A 20225-nucleotide genomic window follows, 5' to 3' on the forward strand; every position below is an offset into this window, starting at 1 on the left:
ATAGGACCGGAAGCGGCAGCGTGCACCTGAGAGGCGGGAAGACTGCGGGGGCCATTGAAGGTGAGTATATGACTATTTTTTACTTTAATTCTTTTTTTTTTTTACCAATTAAACGGTGCCCAGTCCGTGGAGGAGAGTCTCCTCTCCTCCACCCTGGGTACCAACCGCACATGATCTGCTTACTTCCCGCATGGTGGGCACAGCCACATGCGGAAAGTAAGCAGATCAATGCTTTCCTAGGTGTGCGGAATCCCCGCAATTCCGCAAATTTAATGAACATGTTGCTTTTTTTTCCGCGATGCGATTTTTTCGCGGAAAAAATGCAACAATTTGCACAAGAAATGCGGAAAACACTTAAAATAATCGGAGGCATATGTAAGCGTGTTTTTCGTGTTTTTTTCACGTTTTTATCACGTTTTTATAGCGAAAAAACGTGAAAAAAACGCGAAAAATACTGAACGTGTGCACTTGGCCTAAGTCTGTAATAGTGACTGTACATTGAGTGTGTTAAGGCTGAGGCACACATAACGATATTGTTAACGATATCGTTGCAACGTCACGCTTTTGGTGACGTAGCAACGATCCCGCTAACGATCTCGTTATGTGTGACCGCGACCAACGATCAGGCCCCTGCTGGGAGATCGTTGGTCGATGGGAGTGATCAGGACCATTTTTTGGTCGCTGATCACCCGCTGTCACCCGCTGGATCGGCGTGTGTGACGCCGATCCAGCGATGTGTTCACTTGTAACCAGGGTAAATATCGGGTTACTAAGCGCAGGGCCGCGCTTAGTAACCCCATATTTACCCTGGTTACCATTGTAAAAGTAAAAAAAAAAAAACCAGTACATACTCACATTCCGATGTCTGTCACGTCCCCCGGCGTCCACAGGGTTACGCGCTGCTGCTCAGAGCTTCCTGCACTGAATGTGTCAGCGCCGGCAGTAAAGCAGAGCACAGTGGTGACGTCACCCTGTGTAACCCTGTGGACGCCGGGGGACGTGACAGACATCAGAATGTGAGTATGTACTGTTTTTTTTTTTTTTTTTACTTTTACAATGGTAACTAGGGTAAATATCGGGTTACTAAGCGCGGCCCTGCGCTTAGTAACCCAATATTTACCCTGGTTACAAGTGAACACATCGCTGGACAGCGGGTGATCAGCGACGAAATAAAGTTCTGGACTTCTAGCTCCGACCAGCGATATCACAGCGGGATCCAGATCGCTGCTGCGTGTCAAACACAACGAGATCGCTATCCAGGACGCTGCAACGTCACGGATCGTCGTCGTTCTCGCTGCAAAGTCGCTTAGTGTGAAGGTACCTTTAGTAACCCGATGTTTACCCTAGTTACCCGGGTGCTGCAGGGGGACTTCGGCATCGTTGAAGACAGTTTCAACGATGCCGAAGTCGTTCCCCTGATCGTTGGTCGCTGGAGAGAGCTGACTGTGTGACAGCTCCCCAGCGACCACACAACGACTTACCAACGATCACGGCCAGGTCGTATCGCTGGTTGTGATCGTTGGTAAGTCGTTTAGTGTAAAGGCCCCGTCACACTTAGCGAGATCGCTAGCGAGATCGCTGCTGAGTCACAAGTTTTGTGACGCAACAGCGACCTCAGTAGCGATCTCGCTATGTGTGACACGTACCAGCGACCAGGCCCCTGCTGTGAGATCGCTGGTCGTGTCGGAATGGCCTGGACCTTTTTTTGATCGCTGAGGTCCCGCTGACATCGCTGAATCGGTGTGTGTGTGACACGGATTCAGCGATGTCTTCACTGGTAACCAGGGTAAACATCGGGTTACTAAGCGCAGGGCTGCGCTTAGTAACCCGATGTTTACCCTGGTTACCATCGTAAATGTAAAAAAAAACAAATACTACATACTCACATTCCGGTGTCCGTCAGGTCCCTTGCCGTCTGCTTCCCGCACTGACTGACTGCCGGCCAGAAAGTGAAAGCACAGCACAGCGGTGACGTCACCGCTCTGCTGTTAGGGCCGGCGCTCAGTCAGTGCAGGAAGCGGACGCCGGGGGACGCGAAGGTGAGTATGTAGTGTTTGTTATTTTACATTTTACACTGGTAACCAGGGTAAACATCGGGTTACTAAGCGCGGCCCTGCGCTTAGCAACCCGATGTTTACCCTGGTTACCCGGGGACCTCGGCATAGTTGGTCGCTGGAGAGCGGTCTGTGTGACAGCTCTCCAGCGACCACACAGCGACTAAACAGCGACGCTGCAGCGATCGGCATCGTTGTCTGTATCGCTGCAGCGTCGCTTAAGTGTGACGGGGCCTTAAAGGTACCTTTTAAGCTTTGTTTATTGATGTGTGCTTATATGCTAATAGTGCTACTTAATCCCATCACCATTGTTTGCCTTATCTTGATGTTGGACTGGGAGACCCTGGGTGATTCTGGGAGTGGCTTACATGCCTTGGGTATAAAAAGACTCCGAGATCACATCCTGGGTGTCTGAAGTAATACAGAGCTACCAGCCAGACATTCTGCAAACCACCCAACAGACAAGAGAAAGGACTGCAGCCTATTCATCATGGCACCATCACGAGGGCAAACCAAAACACAAGGATTCCTAAAATATAACTTTTAATATTCAAAGTTAAAATACAAGGTTCTAAAATTGAGGACAATACAATGAAAATAAGTAACAAGGGAACTAACTGACCCCTGTCAAAACCCTACTCCTATCCACTACCTATTTGCGGGGGTAGGCACCCTAAGTTTCTGCGGTTGGTGCCCCCGCTCGTCGAAGACTGGCCCTGTTGGCCCTACAAATACCCTATAGTGCCTAGAAAGGTAATGTCACAAATATGAACCCAAAACCAAAAATATCATAAAAAATTAGCAAAAATAGTATAAATAAATAAGAAAAAAATTAGAAAAAACAAACTAAGCAAAAAAACAAAAATTAGTATTTTTTGCCCAAGCTGAGGACCCTAAATAGGGTGTTCACATATCATATTGTGATATATATATATTTTTGGGGTGTATAGCGGGAGAAAATAAGAGAGAGCCCCTCAAATCACAGTAATACCAACATCTCCCCCTCCCTGCATAGAGTAAAGAACCCCAATCACCTCATTTACAATGATCTGCAATTTTTAAGCAAAAATATCATAAAAAAAATAAACAAAAAATTGTATGAAAAACATAGTATAAAAAATAATCAAAAACAAACAGAACAAAAAAACTGAAAAATAGTTCAGTAACCAACAGCTTGGATGCCCCAATAAGGTGTATAGACCAGATATAACTTTTGGGCCAATAGAGAGGGGAAATATTAATGTCCCATTTATGCAAAAAAACTCAATTATGGGAAACCACTCAAATGACAAAAAATGTCTATATACGGTTCTCACACAATGGTGGGATCAGCAAAAGCTAGGTCCATAAAAAAAGCCTCCTTTAGTACAACGGCTTCATTCAAAAAGGTCATTTCAAAGAGTGGAAATACCAGAGTATGATGCAATTCTTATCCCAAAAATATGGGTATATCATATATCAAAAAGTCATTCTGATGGCTGTATCATATATGAACCAGATAAAGCGTATTTCACACAGAGAAGAGATGAGGATATGGCCCGTCCAGTGTGTCGAGGTCCTTCAATCCTGTTGTAAATATGGATCCAGCAGTCGTATAGATAGCCGCATATCATGCAGCAAAAGATAGTCATTAGACCATATCAAGCATATCGGTGCAGCAACCATTTATATGGCCATATCATATGCAGCAATAACAGTCATTAGGCCATATTCGGCACTTTACTCATCTGATTCACAGAGATCCTTTCACCAATGCTGCAGATATCGGTCCAGCCACCACGTCTCCAAGATGTATTCATCAGGCCAAATCAAACCCTTTACTCATCTGATACGGAAAAAATCCTTCAACAACGCTGTAGATATCAGTCCAGCCATCAGAGTCAGGAGGAGAGGAGGTGGCGGCCGCAGCCGCGGACGCAGGGGCAGCTCCGGTCCCCGCAGCGAGTGAAGCCGCGGCCCTAATACCACCACCGGTTGCCGCAGAACCCGCTGTTCCCCTCAGCCAGTCGGACACTGCCGCTAACACAAAAGCCATAATGCCCTTCTCCATGCCGTACCTGCCCGGAGCGGCCTGGCTCCCACGATACTCTGGGGAGTCGCATACATTCACTGACTTTAAGGAAGGGCTCTGCAGCCTGCTCGAGTTCTATCCCCTGACAGAGCCTCAGAAGGTTCATATGATAACCGGCCAACTCTTTGGGGCGGCTCTGAGAGAATTGAAGTCCTGGCCCGCCGAGGATAAGGGAACTGCACAACAGATTTTTGCAAAGCTTAAAGCCACCTTCGATACTCGCACTGCTACAGAAATTAAACTGACTTTCTATGGATGCAAACAAAGGCCGCAGGATAGCTTACGGGACTATGCCCTTAATCTCCAAGAGGCGATGCGGGCCATTAAGCAGAGTGACCCCAGCAGCATGCAAGATGAGGATAAACTTCTGAAGGAGCGGTTCATTGAGGGGCTCCTGTGCAGTCACCAGCGAGGCCAATTGCACTTCCTGGCCATGCAAAATCCAGACTTGACTTTTGCGCAATTTAAAGATAAGGCTATCCAGGCATTGCAGGAGCGACAGCCCAGCCGCGCAATACCACCCAGGCGCCCCGCTCTCACATACCACCAGGAGGTGGCATCAGATACCCCAGTTGCTGCGGAGGCCGACGCCCAGAGCTTCGAGGACGACTCCCCTGCAGGACTTCGCCTCCAGATGCAAGAGCTAACCAAGAGCGTTGCTGCCCTAGCCCGGACGGTGCAGTCCCTACAGGAGGCCCCCAAAGAAAAGATCCAGCTAGCCTCCGGACCAGAAGATGTCCCCTGGACGCGACAGAAGAGGACCCCACCGACCAGAGGCCGGGACAGCGATTGCTTCCATCAGGACGGACGACCCATCTGCCGCCGATGTCACCAGGTGGGCCACCTTGCAAGGTACTGTCCTTTAAATGAGCAACCCCTGGGGCAAAGGGCCAACCCCCAGGAGTAGGACGGTCAGGCCCGCAGCATTGGAGAACCAAGTATATTGGAGGACGGCCAGTTCTCCCTGTAGTGATTGATGGAATCCCCTTGAACGCCTTGCTGGACACCGGTTCTCAGGTGACGACTATACCTTACGTGCTTTATAAACGGTATTGGGAGGACGCTGATATTACTCGTGGCCCTGACGATGATTTCACCATAATAGCCAGTAATGGTCAGCCGTTGCCACAAGTGGGGTATAAGGAGGTCACCATCAAGGTGGGGCGGGTGGAATTGAAAGCCCAAGGGATTGTGATTGTTGATATTGATCGTCGAGAATGTAATCCCATGATGACTCTTGGTACTAATGTTATAGAAAATTGTCTTGCAGAAGTTATTGTTTTGTTGCAACAGGTGGCAGAAACCGCTGGCCACAGTGAGCAACGTGCCCTGCAGAAGGAAATCAGAGCTCTGATGCAGAGACAGCAGGTAGAGCTGACTGGTGGTGAGATTGGTCGTGTCACTGTGAGTGATTCAAACCCCATCGCGATACCCCCCAGGAGTGAGATGTTAATATGGTGTCGGGCAGCCATAGGCCTCAGGGGTAAGGACTACCAGCCCCTGGTAGAACCCGTGTATTCAGACAATAGGCCTACTGTTCTGACAGCCCGGGGGGTGGTCGACGTCCGCCAGGGGAGAGTGCCCGTACGTGTCCTCAATTGTGGGGAGGAAGAGGTTCACCTCACCAAGTATACCACGCTCGCCAAACTGTTCACTGTCAATAATAGTGTGATACAGACACCTGAACCCTTGGTCCCGTCAAACGTGGCGGAGAACAAAGGTTCTGCAGAGCACTCGAAAGACTGGTGTCGGGAATTGCATGTGGGCACTGACTCTACCCCATCCCATCAAAAACAGGGGGCCTACAGGGTGGTACACGAGTACGAGCAGGTATTCAGCAAACACCCCTTAGATTTTGGGCAGGTGAAAGGGATCCAACATCACATCCCCACGGGAGATCACCGACCCATAAAAGAGAGATATCGCCCTGTACCCCCAGCTCATTACCAGTGTGCCAAGGACATGTTGCGGGAAATGAAGGAGGCTGGAGTGGTGAGAGACAGCTGTAGCCCCTGGGCAGCTCCGTTAGTCCTTGTTAAAAAGAAAGATGGTACAATGAGGATGTGTGTTGATTACAGGCAGTTGAATCGCATTACACATAAGGACGCATACCCACTGCCCAGGATAGAGGAGTCTCTGGCTGCCTTAAAATCTGCTAACTACTTCTCTACCTTAGATCTCACCAGTGGGTACTGGCAGGTTCCTGTAGCGGAGGCGGACAAGGAGAAGACGGCCTTCACGACACCAATGGGTCTCTGCGAGTTCAACTACATGCCCTTCGGATTCTGCAATGCTCCTGGGACATTCCAGAGGATGATGGAGTGCTGCCTAGGACACATGAACTTTGAAACTGTGCTGCTGTATTTGGATGATGTCATTGTCTTCTCTAAGACCTACGAAGACCATCTGAAGCACCTGGCCGAGGTGTTTGAAGCCCTGTCCAACTTCGGCTTAAAGGTGAAACCGTCCAAGTGTCATCTGCTCAAACCTAAAGTGCAGTACCTGGGCCATGTGGTGAGCGCTGAAGGAGTGGCCCCAGACCCCGACAAGGTCACAGTGATCAAGGACTGGCCAAAGCCCAGTGACCTCCACGAAGTCCGGCAGTTCCTCGGGCTGGTAGGCTATTACCGGAGGTTCATTAAGGACTTCACCAAGAAGGCCGCACCCTTGCAAAACCTGTTGGTGGGCCAACCAAAGAAGACCAAGGGGAGGAACACCCCCTTTGATTGGAACGAGGAGCTGGAGGAATCCTTCACCTGTTTGAAGTCGGCACTGACGGGAGAAGAGGTACTGGCTTACCCCGAATATGACCAACCGTTTGTGCTGTACACAGATGCCAGCAATGTGGGATTAGGAGCCGTGCTGTCTCAGGTCCAGAAAGGCAAAGAAAGGGTGATCGCTTACGCCAGCAGGAAACTCCGTCCCACGGAAAGGAACCCTGACAACTACAGTTCCTTTAAGCTGGAATTCCTTGCCATTGTCTGGGCAGTGACAGAGAGGTTCAAACACTACCTGGCCTCCGCGAAATTCACCATCTTCACGGACAACAATCCGCTAACGCATCTAGAAACTGCCAAACTCGGGGCCTTGGAACAGCGATGGATGGCCCGGCTGTCCAACTACGATTACACCATCAAGTACCGGGCAGGACACGAGAATGCCGATGCCTTGTCCCGAATGCCCAATTTGCCCGAAGCGGGAGAAGACCCGGAGGCACTTCAAGAGGTGGAGCTGCCTGCATTCCATCGCCCCAAAGCCACTCAGAGCTCTCATCATGTGAAGAACAGGCACAAGAACCAACCGGATGACGCGCTGAATCCCCTGCCCCATCACGGATGGGCGGAAACCCAGGATGGTGACCCCGCGGTCTGTCGGGTGAAAGAGCTCTTGACGCAGGCAGGGTCGCACCCTGGCCCAGATGACCCACAAGAGACCCAACAGCTGTGGAAGGGGAGAAGCAAACTGTTTATCCATGATGGCAAGTTGTGCAGGAGGAGCATCGACCCACGTACTCATGAATTGGTGTGGCAGATAGTGGTGCCAAGGCGAGATGCGCCCATGGTTCTGGGAGCCTACCATGATGGAGCCGGACACTTCGGATGGAGGAAGCTAGAAAGGCTACTCCGAGGGAGGTTCTATTGGATTGGCATGAAGAGAACCATTGAGAAGTGGTGTCGGGAGTGTGGTCCATGTAGTCTGCGCAGGAAGGACCGTGACAGTCAACGGGCTCCCCTGCGGCCTATCATCACCAAACGGCTGCTCGAACTGGTCGCGCTGGATCATGTGAAGCTGACACCTAGCCGGTCGGGCTATATCTACGCCCTTACCATCGTGGACCACTACTCCAGGTTTTTGGTGGTTGTACCTGTCAAGGATCTAACGGCCAGGACTGCAGCCAGGGCCTTCCAGCAGCACTTTTGTAGGCCCCATGGCTACCCAGAGAAGGTACTGACTGATCAGGGACCTGCATTCGAAGCGGAAGTGTTCCAAGAATTCTGTCAACTGTACGGGTGTAAGAAGATCAGAACCACACCGTACCATCCTCAAACCAACGGGATGTGTGAGAAGATGAACCAAGTGGTAATCGATTTATTGAAGACCTTGCCTGTGGAGGAACGGAACCTATGGCCAATAAAGTTGCCTGACTTGGTGGATATGTACAATCACATCCCAGTAAGTTCCACCAACTGTACCCCAGCGTACCTGATGCGAGGAAGATCTAGTCGGTTACCCGTTGATTTGGACATGGGGGTCCTAGTACCCGAAGATACCTTGCCGGATGCAGATTGGAATGCAGAAAGGCAGCGAAGGTACCGCGAAGTACAGGAGTGTGTAGAAAGAAGTCTCGCCCAGGCTAGGCAGAAACAAGAAAGGGACTACAACCAACACGCTCCTGCGATTCCCCTGTCACCTGGTGAGCAAGTACTTAAACGAAAGAGGAGATTACACAAGCTCGATGACCAATGGGAAGCAGAACCGTATACCATCCTGCCATCTGACTTCGACAACACGAAGGTCTGTCTCATCAGCAAGGACAGAGGGGAGACCTCGACAGCGGTATCCAGGGATCACCTTAAGGTCTGCCCCGATAAGTTGAGAGAGAGGGACACGGCCCCAGAAATCTCCCCGCCGGTGGAAAAGGAGAAGATGATCCATACCGTCCTTGGTGACATTCCCCAGTCCTGGACTCAGATAAATCAAGCCATCGTGGTACCTGTTCTAATGTTTCAACAGCCGGTCCCACCAGAAACAATGGTGGTACCAGATCATCCGGTCCCGCAACCTCAACAAGCCTTACCTGAAGATGCCATGCCAACCGTTGAACCGGCAAATCCTCCCTCTGCTATCGGTGAATCTGCTGTACCCACTGTTGATAGCAGCAGCTCTGAGAGCTCCAACCTGCCAGTGCTACCCAGACTCACTAGAAGTGTAGCTAGAAGACAGTACACTACACCAGCGGTAGCAAGCATAGCGGGCCCTGTTAGGCCGATAGCAACCCCTGCGCTGCGACGGTCCACACGCAGCACTCAAAATCAAACTCCTCTCCGCTACAAAACTTGGAGGTATTAGCGGGGGCTGCTATTCAGTTGAAAATGTTTGTGTGTATATCTTTTGTTACAGGTTTTAAAATGGACAATAGAGTAATGGACAGTGAATTGCTCAAAAAACTTTCACAAGGGGGCCCCTTTGTTTACCCGGGGTCCCCGCTGTTTCAACCACTGAACTGAGAGTCATAAACTGTGCATGACCTAATTTTCGCAACGTTCAAGAGTTCTCACCTCCCATAAAGGGAAGCACTGTTATGTTTAATTGTTTATGCTATTTCAAAATTTTGTGTGTTCCCTGTTAACATGTATTGTTGTTCTTGTTTTCCCAGTCCCGGAGTACTGGATTTAACCGGGGGGGAGTGCAGCGCCCCAGAGTCCTGGTCGTTGCAGTACTGTGGCTCCGCCACTATGGGGAGCTATGGTACGTCTGATTGCACTAAAAGAGTTTCTCTGATCAGGTAACACGTCACTACACTTCACACTCCGGCCACCAGGGGGGGTGGTCCTATCTAGTAGGCCACTCCTCACACTCTGGTAAAACTGGGGGTTGGACAGGAAGACGGAGAGAAGTAGCTGGGAAGAGCTAGTGAGAGGACCTGTCAGGGATGGGATCCTGACAGACTCCTCAGAGCAGAACTAACCAGTGCACAACGGGAATACAGTAAAGAGGAATTGGGACCAGAAGGAGTCGTGCTGTTAGACCGAGGCAACATCCTTCTGAGGCGCAAACAGTCGGTGGCCGGAACGCCGAGCAAGTAAGAGACTTTAAGTATTACTGCAAACCACGGCAGGACGGCCAATTACAGGTTGGCTGTCTCACTTAACACCTAAGCAGACAACGGAGGCAGCTGTGGGAGAGGGGCGACTCTAGGGTCCCGGAAGAACTCCAGGCCTACCCCGTCATACGGGTGCGTCCTGCCATATCACCTGGAGGACGGAGAGAACGAACATCAGAGATAGACAGAACCAGTTGTGAGGACTATCCCGGGAGCTCAGCAGGGAAGGACTACAACACCCAGCGCTAGAAGGTAGACACTGATTCCCACCTGTAAAGAGAACTCCTGATGTGTCTTTAGACCGGCCGGTCTCTGACAGCCCTGGTAACAGCGCTCTGGACTGAGGACTTTAAAACCTTCAGTAAAGAGGTAAAGAGACTGCAACTTGGTGTCCTCGTTATTTACTGCACCGCACCACCACCACTATCCACATCTATTACTGTACGCCCCTCAGCAGGGTCACGGACCGGGGCCTAGCCACCGTGACAACCCCTCAGCAGAGACTCACAGGCCCGGTATCGGGTACCCCTCGGCCCTGCGGCAGTGGGGGCGCTACATATGGACTCTATGGACAGTTCTTGGTCATCTCCCTATGCTTGTCGTTACCCCTTCTCTGTGCGTTCATCCACAGATGGAGTAGTGACCCTGGGAGCTCTGACATCATGTCATACTGGAAATACATGGAGACGCAGTGATCTTTTATATGCGCCCATGTGACCCTGGGAGCTCTGACATCGTGTTAGACTGGAAATACGTGGAGAAGCAGTGAGATTTTATATGCGCCCATGTAACCAAGGAATTCCAGCCAGCATCCTTCATTCAGAATCCAGCCAAAGCAGAGTGGACCTCCTGAAACACGAGGTGGTACTGAAAGAGGTACTACAGCACAGTAGACCCCGTTACAACCCCGTTCACCGCACAGGGTTCCTCATTTGTTCCTCTTGCATTTTTCAAAATAATAATGAGCAAAAATTAAAAATCGATTGCCGTCTTTTGCCTTATTGACATAGGATACATCTATGGGCAACACTGATAACTTAATATCTTGTATTTATACGATTTATGACCAACTTTAATCCTATAGCTGCTTTGTTCTTTAATGAAGAGTTTTCAGGATGCTCATTATCATCAGAGGCAGGATGACAATGACAGGTAGCACCTCTACACATAGCTGATAACACGGATCCCCCAATCACAATGGGCGATGGCGCGGCTGACCTTGAGCTCCTTTCCCTTCACAATGACATTTGCACACGCTCATTAGATGCTTCATTACAAAATCTAGAGCTGAGATTGGACCTTTATGGCTAATGTAGATGTGGATTTCCTGAATGAACAGGAAGTTAGCGTAAAAACAGCCCCAGTGGCCAGTTTGAGAATTGCACAATTTTTTAAAAATTTTTTTAACAATAAATATTTATCTACTTAAATCTATCTGGAAAGAAAGATGTATAGCAATATATATTGTGTTAAAAAATTATTTGATGATGATGATGATTCGCACACTGTCCACTTTTTTTTTTTTTTTTATATTAAAATATATAAAATAGAATTCATTTATTGTATTAATATTTATATATTCACATTTATTTCTATTATAAAGCATAAAAATCTTATTTAAACAATAGGTCAATCTCTGATCATTACCCTTTTAATATTTAATTTTAATATTGATAAAAGTTCAAAGGGTAATGATCAGAGATTGACCTATTGTTTAAATCAGATTTTTATGCTTTATAATAGAAATAAATATGAATATATAAATATTAATACAAATAAATGAATAATATTTATAATTTATATATATATTTTAATATTTAATTTTAATATTGAAATAAGTTCAAATATATAAATATAAATCTTACTCATTTATTGTATTAATATTTATACATTTCATTCATATTTATATATTTGTTTGTATTATAAAGAATAACAATCTGATTTAAACAGTGGGTCAATCTCTGATCGCTTCCCTTTGAAGGTGTTTGTTTTTTTTTTTTTGTTTTTTTTTTAAGTTCTAACAGCCCAGATGTCCTATTTCTCTTCTGGCAGCTGTATTTTAGGCCCCCGCTGCTTATCTTCTGGTCTGCTCATTAGCTAAGTCAGCCCCCTTTTCTGTGTGCGCATCAGAGAAGGGTGCTGGCTTAGATACCGTACTTAAAAAATAATCCGCTTGCCATGCACCGCCACTTCAGGTCCTGCGCGAGACATAACCATTAGTAGCAGTTTCTATAATGAGTGTTTCCTCAGATGCGTCTTGTGTAACCATAATCTTCATAGGCGGTCTCTAAGTGATGATCAACCAATGAACCTTAAGGGGCTGATCCTTCACTTAAGCAGAGTCGGCTTACATTTGGGGGTGACACATTGCACTCTTAGGAGTCGTTCTTGCAAACTGTATGTCCATCTTCTCATCTTACTGTAGTTTCTCACATTTTATGATTCTCTGTGATCTAAAAGAATGAGTTGGGCTGATTTTTTTTTAATTTTTTTTATTTTTTATTTCATGTGCGTTCCAAACCACATCACTCCCACTGTCACTGAAGACCATCTGGGGTCTTTACTCTTCACCCAACATATATAATGAAAAGTATACATTATTTCCCACAGCTTCGCTTTTACCATTAAATAATGACTCCACCCTGCAAATTGTGGAACATTTAACCTTTTGTGTGCACGGCACAGTGATTGTGTTCAAAGGGAACCTCTCAACTGATTCATGCTGACCGATCCACTAGAAGCATCCAGCTTCATTGTTGCAGCCATTTATGTTTCACTCTAACATGCTACAGCATTTCAGATAAACATACTTTATAATAGAGGTTTGAGACCATGTGACTAAAATTACTAGTCCAAGAGGCTTCTTTCTGTCTCGCTGCCTTTGACTGACAGGTCTCTCTGTACACAAACACAAAAAGATTTTGGTCAATCTAGGGGAGCTAGGAGAAGATGCCAGGGACCTGGTCTAGTCCTTGTTGCATCATTCCTGGACAGGTTTAAATCCTATTTTCCTATTTTCTCTGAAATGCTACAGTGTATTGGGCTCACCTGAGGGGGTGGATTCACAAAGCTGAAAGTTAGGGTGGACACGCTGATCCAGGTTGTTGGCACAGCAGGCTAGAATGCACGTGAAACAGTAAGGACCTGGACAACAGGCTATGTTGGACGGCAGACAAACAGGAGGCACATAGGCAGGAAACACTGGAAGCAAAAGAATCAGAAGGGCAGATGAAGAAGGAAAACAGCAGGTATAAAGCAGGGCTCAGTTGTAGGTAGCAGAATCCACAACAGATTGTTGCGTAATAACAATTTGCGATGCTTACAGCAAATGATGGGTTAACCTTCAGATCACAGAAGCAGCAGATGTAAGCTATAGAATCCACAGAAGATTGAAATGTAGTGTGAACAAACTCTATTAACAGCTTGTGACTCTTAAAGCATCTGATGGGTTAACCTGCAGATCACAGAAGAAACAGATACAAGTTATAGAACCAACTGCAAATTGCAACGTAATGTGAACAAATTCTAATAAATGTTTGTGATGCTTATAGCAACCAATAGGTTAACCTGCAGATCACAGAAGCAGCAGAAATTACAGAAGTCAGTGGAGGTGTTTGCAATAGAAGAAGTTGGATGGTCTCTACACAATACAACTTCAATATTCAGAGACACGGGTGTGTCCAAGTGGACCGTAAAAGTCCTTAGATGATTTCGCTGAGGAATACCAGGCCACTTGTATGATCCAAGACCAATGTGGAGTAAAGCAAAGAGTGGCAGACATAGGGGAAGGGAACAAGGCTTCGCCTTTCCTTTTATTGCTTTTGGGGTGTATGATATATAGTACCTTATTATCTGGGTGGTGCTGGTCTATTGTTCTTTACAGGTGCCTAACGCAACATTTTGGAGTAAAGCCTACACGGCTGCAAAAGCAGAGACAGTCTGTGAGTCATGCTGTCCATGGTTGAAGGCACATGAACCATCTGACAGGTTCCCCTTAGTGCATGGTGGTTCTGGCACTAAGGGCAGGTCAGGAAATTGCTTGACATATTGTAAATGCTGAAGGCAGATAATTCGGAGGTCAAAACTGTATTGCATAACTGTAATTCTCATTGCTGTAGGTGTGTTTAACGAGTGTTACAGAAATAGCGAGAACCGGGCGTTTAAGCTACTGGTACGCCGCTCAGCCGTCTGGGGAGGCGCAACTTGCCTGCAGCTGGCTTACGAGGCCGATGCACGTAATTTCTTTGCACAGGATGGTGTTCAGGTACGAGAACATATCTATCATGCTTTCAGAGACATTCTATAAGGTCAACCTACTACCTAGTCTCGGATGTGGGACCGCATAATTAGGCTTATAAATTAGAACTGAGGTCTCATAAATATGTTTTAAAATTATTGTACTTTATGCACCGTTCATGAAGCCTTACACCAGCCACACACTTTCTCTTCTATACGGAAGAATTTTCAGCAGTCTCATTATCATTACAGACACTGTTAATGAAAGGTAACATCTCTCTATACAATAGGTCATATAGGATCCACTATACACAAGAGGTGATGTCATAGCTCACTTCTTCCTCCTCCCATACAATGACCTTTGCCGAGATTAGAGCATGCTCAAATAACGATTCTATACGAACAAGTAGGTTCAGAGTCCATGTATTGCTTCTAATATTCATGTGACGTAGGAGGAACTTTGAGAGTGACTACAGACTTGTAGCTTAAGACCGGACAACCCCTTTAATGGTCCTTTTAGTGACATTGATTTCTTGTCAAGGATTGAAAATTACCAATGTTTTTTGAATCATCGAAGCCACTGTAATAATAGCACCTTTCTATTCCACAGTCCATGTTAACAGAAAACTGGTGGGGTCAAATGGCACAAAGCACACCGGTGTGGGCAATGGTGCTGACCTTCTTCTGCCCTCCTCTCATTTATACTGATCTGATTGAATTCAAGTAAGTAGCCAAAGCCTTCTTTTTTTATGAACGTTCTCAGAACAACACTTTGATTTGGAAAATATACATTCTATATGCAATGATTTAGAAGCAATGTTCCAAATTTTTCATGGTCTGGAAATCTCAGAAAAAAATATTGACCTGCTAGACTAGCAAGATCATGATAAGGTATTACAAGGCCAATAATGGGTAGCAGTTTATTTTAAATCTGACTTCTCACCAAGTCAGAAGTAGCCAGATTTTGTTCTTATTTCAGTTTTTTAAATCGGACTTCTCGCCAAGTCAGAAGTAGCCAGATTTTGTTCTTATTTTATTCCTATGGTTTTCCTGAGTATTCTACTTTTTTCTTTTTTAAAATCCGACATTCAGCTCCAGAGATATGGTCCTTTTTTATGTGGTACAAATTTTTATAGTCTTTTGCATAGGGGCGTGGCCCACAGGATCCTCTAGGGCGTGTCTTTAGGCTGCTCTGCATAATTATACTGAGACACGCCCACTTAATAAAGTTCCTAAAAATCTGCGCTAACTAAAAAGGACCATATCTCTGGAACCGTATGCCGAATTTAAAAAAAGAAAAAAGCTAAATACTCAGGAGAACAGTGGGAATAAAATATTAATAAAATAAATAATAAATTAAAATACTTAATTTGAAAATATAAATAAAAAGCTAAAACTGGCCACTTTTGACCTGATGATGGATTTTCTTTAAATAGATGATGTGCAATTTAGTTGGTGTCATAACTTAAGCTATATACAGTATGCTTCAGCGATCCTTAAAGGTAACCTTGCCTATTTAAATATAAAAATGAATGAAAATTGTTCCATTGTTGCATCCTAGGTTACTTTTAGAGGCCAAATTTTGTAAGCCAGCATAAAGGACACAACGTTGGAGTAATAAAATCAATACCTTGATATGCCCCTCTATATATTTTGCCAAAATATTATGTGATCCTTTTGTGATTTGTTCTTTTTTTTTTTTGCTTTTTCTAGAAGTTTTGATAATGAAAATGGAAGTGACGGCACCAATAGAGTTGAAATGGACAGCTTAGACATTGATATAAAGACTACTGTCGCAGAAATAATGGAAGGGTATGTAAAGTTAGAATTATTTTTTTTTAATGACCAACACACTTTTTCGTGGCCTTGTGTTAATGGATATTGTGTTGTACGTTAATAATCAGGGAGGAAGTTATGAAGGAGAAGAGTGAACTTGTACAGCTCGAGCCTGTCAAATCATCCGATGGAAATGCTTCTCACGCCGAAGCTGAAGTCACTAAGGAGAAGCCCCGGCCACAATGGATGCGTCGCTGGAAACAGTTCTGGAGTGCGCCTGTGACTGCTTTCTTCGGCAATGTTGTCATGTACTTTACCTTCCTTTTCCTGTTTTCTTATGTTCTACTCCTGGACTTCAAAAGACCTCCACCAGATGGTCCAGCCACTTCGGAGGTTATCCTGTATTTTTGGGTTTTCACTATGGTTTGCGAAGAAATACGGCAAAGTTTCTTTGTAGGATCCATGCCGGTAGCACAGAAGGTCAAACAGTACTTGCAGGACTCTTGGAACCATGTAGACATCACGGCCTTGCTGCTTTTCATCATTGGAGTAATCTGCAGGTACTGGTTTTACCCAATTGGAAAATTTACAAAATTGAGGAATTACTGCTCATGTCAAGAAATTTTGTTTCTGGTTATGACAATAACTCAGCTGTTCCCGTATATTGGTTAAGAACTGAGTCTTCTTAGCAACCAATATGTTTCCGTATTTATGCAAATTGCCTTTTCAAAGTGCATGAGGACCGTAACTCTAGTGCCAACTCTTGAACATAGTAGTCCTAAAGTCAAAATCGACCCTTTATAGGACCTTGCCACGTGACTTAGGATAATGCCAAACCATAAACTCCACGTGCAGATATGTTTTGGGGTGGTTGCTCCTCATCAGTGCAAACCGTAATTTAGCTAGGTGAGAGTCATTGCATGGCTTAGAATTCTCCTTACATGAACTTGACACTCTCCACAAGGAGAAACGTTAGCCCTTAGTCTGCCAGTCAAAGGCCTCTCATCTAGCCAAATCAGTTCTCCTGCTTTGCACTGATGAGGGGCAAACACACCGAAACACCTGCATATGCAAATGGAGTTTCGGGTTTGGCTTCTTATCCTAACTCATGCGGCAAGGCTCATTAAAGGGTCAATATTGAGTTTTAGAATTGCTCTTCTTCTTCGTGGCTGCTCTTTAATTCTCTGAAGAGGCTATTTTCATACCTAAATTCCCAAAGGAGACTTGCATGGCCTATAAGTCTCCTTACATTGACTTGGGTTCTCCCACAAGGAGAAACGTTTCTGTATCTGCTGAGTTTATTATAGCTGCCCTTAGGCATTGTTTACATCGATAGATCCTATTAACCCCTTAATCCCATATGAGGTACTATCCCGTCAAGATGACCTGGGACTTAGATCCCAGGGACGGGATAGTGCATCATAGGCGATTGACGGGGGGAGCGTGGCCGATCGCCACCGGGTGTCAGCTGATTATTACAGCTGACATCCGGCACTATGTTGCCTGGAACGGTCTCGGACTGCTCCTGGCACATTAACCCCCGGAACACTGTGATCAAACATGATCGCAGCGTTCTGGCGGCATAGGGAAGCATCGCGCAGGGAGGGGGCTCCCTGCGTGCTTCCCTGAGACCCACGGAACAACGCAATGTAATTGCGTTGTTCGGAGCATGTCCTGCCTGCAGGCCCTGGATCCAAAATGGCCGTGCGGCTCCTTCCGGGTCCTGCAGGGAGGTGGCTTGTCAGTGCCTGCTGAGAGCAGGCACCAGCAAGCCTCTTGCACTGCCTGTCAGATCGCTGATCTGACACAGTGCTTTGCAAAGTGTACTGTGATGTCCCACACTGGGACAAAGTAAAAAAGTAAAAAAAAATTTACATGTGTAAAGATAAAAAAAAAAAAAAAATCCTAAATAATGAAAAAATATATATATATATTGTTCCAATAAATACATTTCTTTATCTAAATAAAAAAAAATAAAATAAAAGTACACATATTTAGTATCGCCGCGTCCGTAACGACCTGACCTATAAAATTGTCCCACTAGTTAACCCCTTCAGTGAACACCGTAAAAAAGGACAAAAACAACGTTTTATTATCATACCGCTGAACAAAAAGTGGAATAACACGCGATCAAAAAGACAGATATAAATAACCATGGTACCGCTGAAAACGTCATCTTGTCCCCACAACAACGAGCTGCCATACAGCATCATCACTGAAAAACTAAAAAAGTTAGTCCTCAGAATAAAGCGTTGCAAAAATAATTTTTTATATAATAGTTTTTATTGTATAAAAGCGCCAAAACATAAAAAATGATACAAATGAGGTATCGCTGTAATCGCACTGACCCGAAGAATAAAAATGCTTTCTCAATTTTACCAAACGTGGAACGGTATGAACGCCCCCCCCCAAAAAAAAAAGAAATTCGCGAATTGCTGGTTTTTGGTCATTCTGCCTCACAAAAATCTGAATGAAAGGCGACCAAAAAATGCCACGTGCCCGAAAATGTTACCAATAAAAAACGACAACTTGTCCCGCAAAAAAACAAGACCTCACATGACTCTGTGGATCAAAATATAGAAAAATTATAGCTCTCAAAATGTGGAGATGCAAAAACTATTTTTTGCAATAAAAAGCGTCTTTTAGAGTGTGACAGCTACCAATCATAAAAATCAGCTAAAAAACCCGCTATAAAAGTAAATCAAACCCCCCTTCATCACTCCCTTAGTTAGGGAACAATAATTAAATTAAAAAAAATTATTTCCATTTTCCCATTAGAGTTAGGGTTAGGGTTGGGGCTAAAGTTAGGGTTAGGGTTTGGGCTAGGGTTAGTATTACATTTATGGTTGGGATTAGGGTTAGGGGTGTGTCAGGGTTAGGGGCATGTTTGGGTTAGGGGTGTGGTTAGGGTTGGGATTAGGGTTAGAGGTGTGTTGGGGTTAGGGGGTGTGGTTGGGATTAGGGTTAGGGGCATGTTTGGGTTAGGGGTGTGGTTAGGGTTATGGTTAGGGTTGGGATTAGGGTTAGGGGTGTGTTTGGGTTAGGGTTTCAGTTAGAATTGGGGGTTTTCCACTGTTTAGGCACATCAGGGCTCTCCAAATGCGACATGGCGTCCGATCTCAATTCCAGCCAATTCTGCATTGAAAAAGTAAAACAGTGCTCCTTCCCTTCCGAGCTCTCCAGTGCACCCAAACAGGGGTTTACCCTAACATATGGGGTATCAGCGTACTCAGGACAAATTGGACAACAACGTTTGGGGTCCAATTTCTCTTGTTACCCTTGGGAAAATAAATCATTTTTGTTGGAAAAAAATGATTATTTTCACGGCTCTGCGTTAAAAACTGTAGTGAAACACTTGGGGGTTCAAAGTTCTCACAGCACATCTAGATAAGTTCCTTAAGGGGTCTTCTTTCCAAAATGGTGTCACTTGTGGGGAGTTTCAATGTTTAGGCACATCAGGGGCTCTCCAAACGCAACATGACGTCCCATCTCAATTCCAGTCAATTTTGCATTGAAAAGTCAAATGGCGCTCCTTCGCTTCTGAACTCTGCCATGCGCCCAAACAGTGGTTTACCCCCACATATATGGGTATCTTCGTACTCAGGACAAATTGTACAACAACTTTTGGGGTCCAATTTCTCCTGTTACCCTTGGTAAAATCAAACAAATTGGAGCTGAAATAATTTTTTTGTGAAAAAAAGTTAATGTTCATTTTTTTTTTTTTTTAAACATTCCAAAAATTCCTGTGAAACACCTGAAGGGTTAATAAACTTCTTGAATGTGGTTTTGAGCACCTTGAGGGATGCAGTTTTTAGAATGGTGTGACACTTGGTTATTTTCTATCATATAGACCCCTCAAAGTGACTTCAAATGTGATGTAGTCACTAAAAAAAATGGTGTTGTAAAATTGAGAAATTGCTTTTAACTTTTAACCCTTATAACTCCCTAACAAAAAAAAATCGGTTCCAAAATTGTGCTGATGTAAAGTAGACATGTGGGAAATGTTACTTATTAAGTATTTTGTGTGACATATCGCTGATTTAAGGGCATAAAAATTCAAAGTTGGAAAATTGCAAAATTTTCGCCAAATTTCCATTTTTTTCACAAATAAACGCAGGTAATATCAAAGAAATTTTTCCACTATCATGAAGTACAATATGTCACGAGAAAACAATGTCAGAATCACCGGGATCCGTTGAAGCGTTCCAGAGTTATAACCTCATAAAGGGACAGTGGTCAGAATTGTTAAAATTGGCCCGGTCAT

The 20225-nt window shown here is 45.2% G+C and overlaps 1 protein-coding gene across 3 annotated transcripts in view; it reads left to right on the forward strand.

The window, feature by feature from the left end:
- Positions 1–20225, forward strand: part of TRPM4 (transient receptor potential cation channel subfamily M member 4) — an 86964-nt gene that overhangs the window by 55986 nt on the left and 10753 nt on the right. For all 3 annotated transcript variants that reach the window (XM_077259720.1, XM_077259722.1, XM_077259723.1), the window contains 4 exons: positions 14068–14213; positions 14796–14908; positions 15899–15997; positions 16090–16521. In XM_077259720.1, coding sequence (XP_077115835.1) covers positions 14068–14213; positions 14796–14908; positions 15899–15997; positions 16090–16521 — 790 coding nt within the window. The remainder of the gene's footprint in view (positions 1–14067; positions 14214–14795; positions 14909–15898; positions 15998–16089; positions 16522–20225) is intronic.

Source organism: Ranitomeya variabilis, chromosome 4 (assembly GCF_051348905.1).
Source record: "Ranitomeya variabilis isolate aRanVar5 chromosome 4, aRanVar5.hap1, whole genome shotgun sequence".
Taxonomy (NCBI): Eukaryota; Metazoa; Chordata; class Amphibia; order Anura; family Dendrobatidae; genus Ranitomeya; species Ranitomeya variabilis.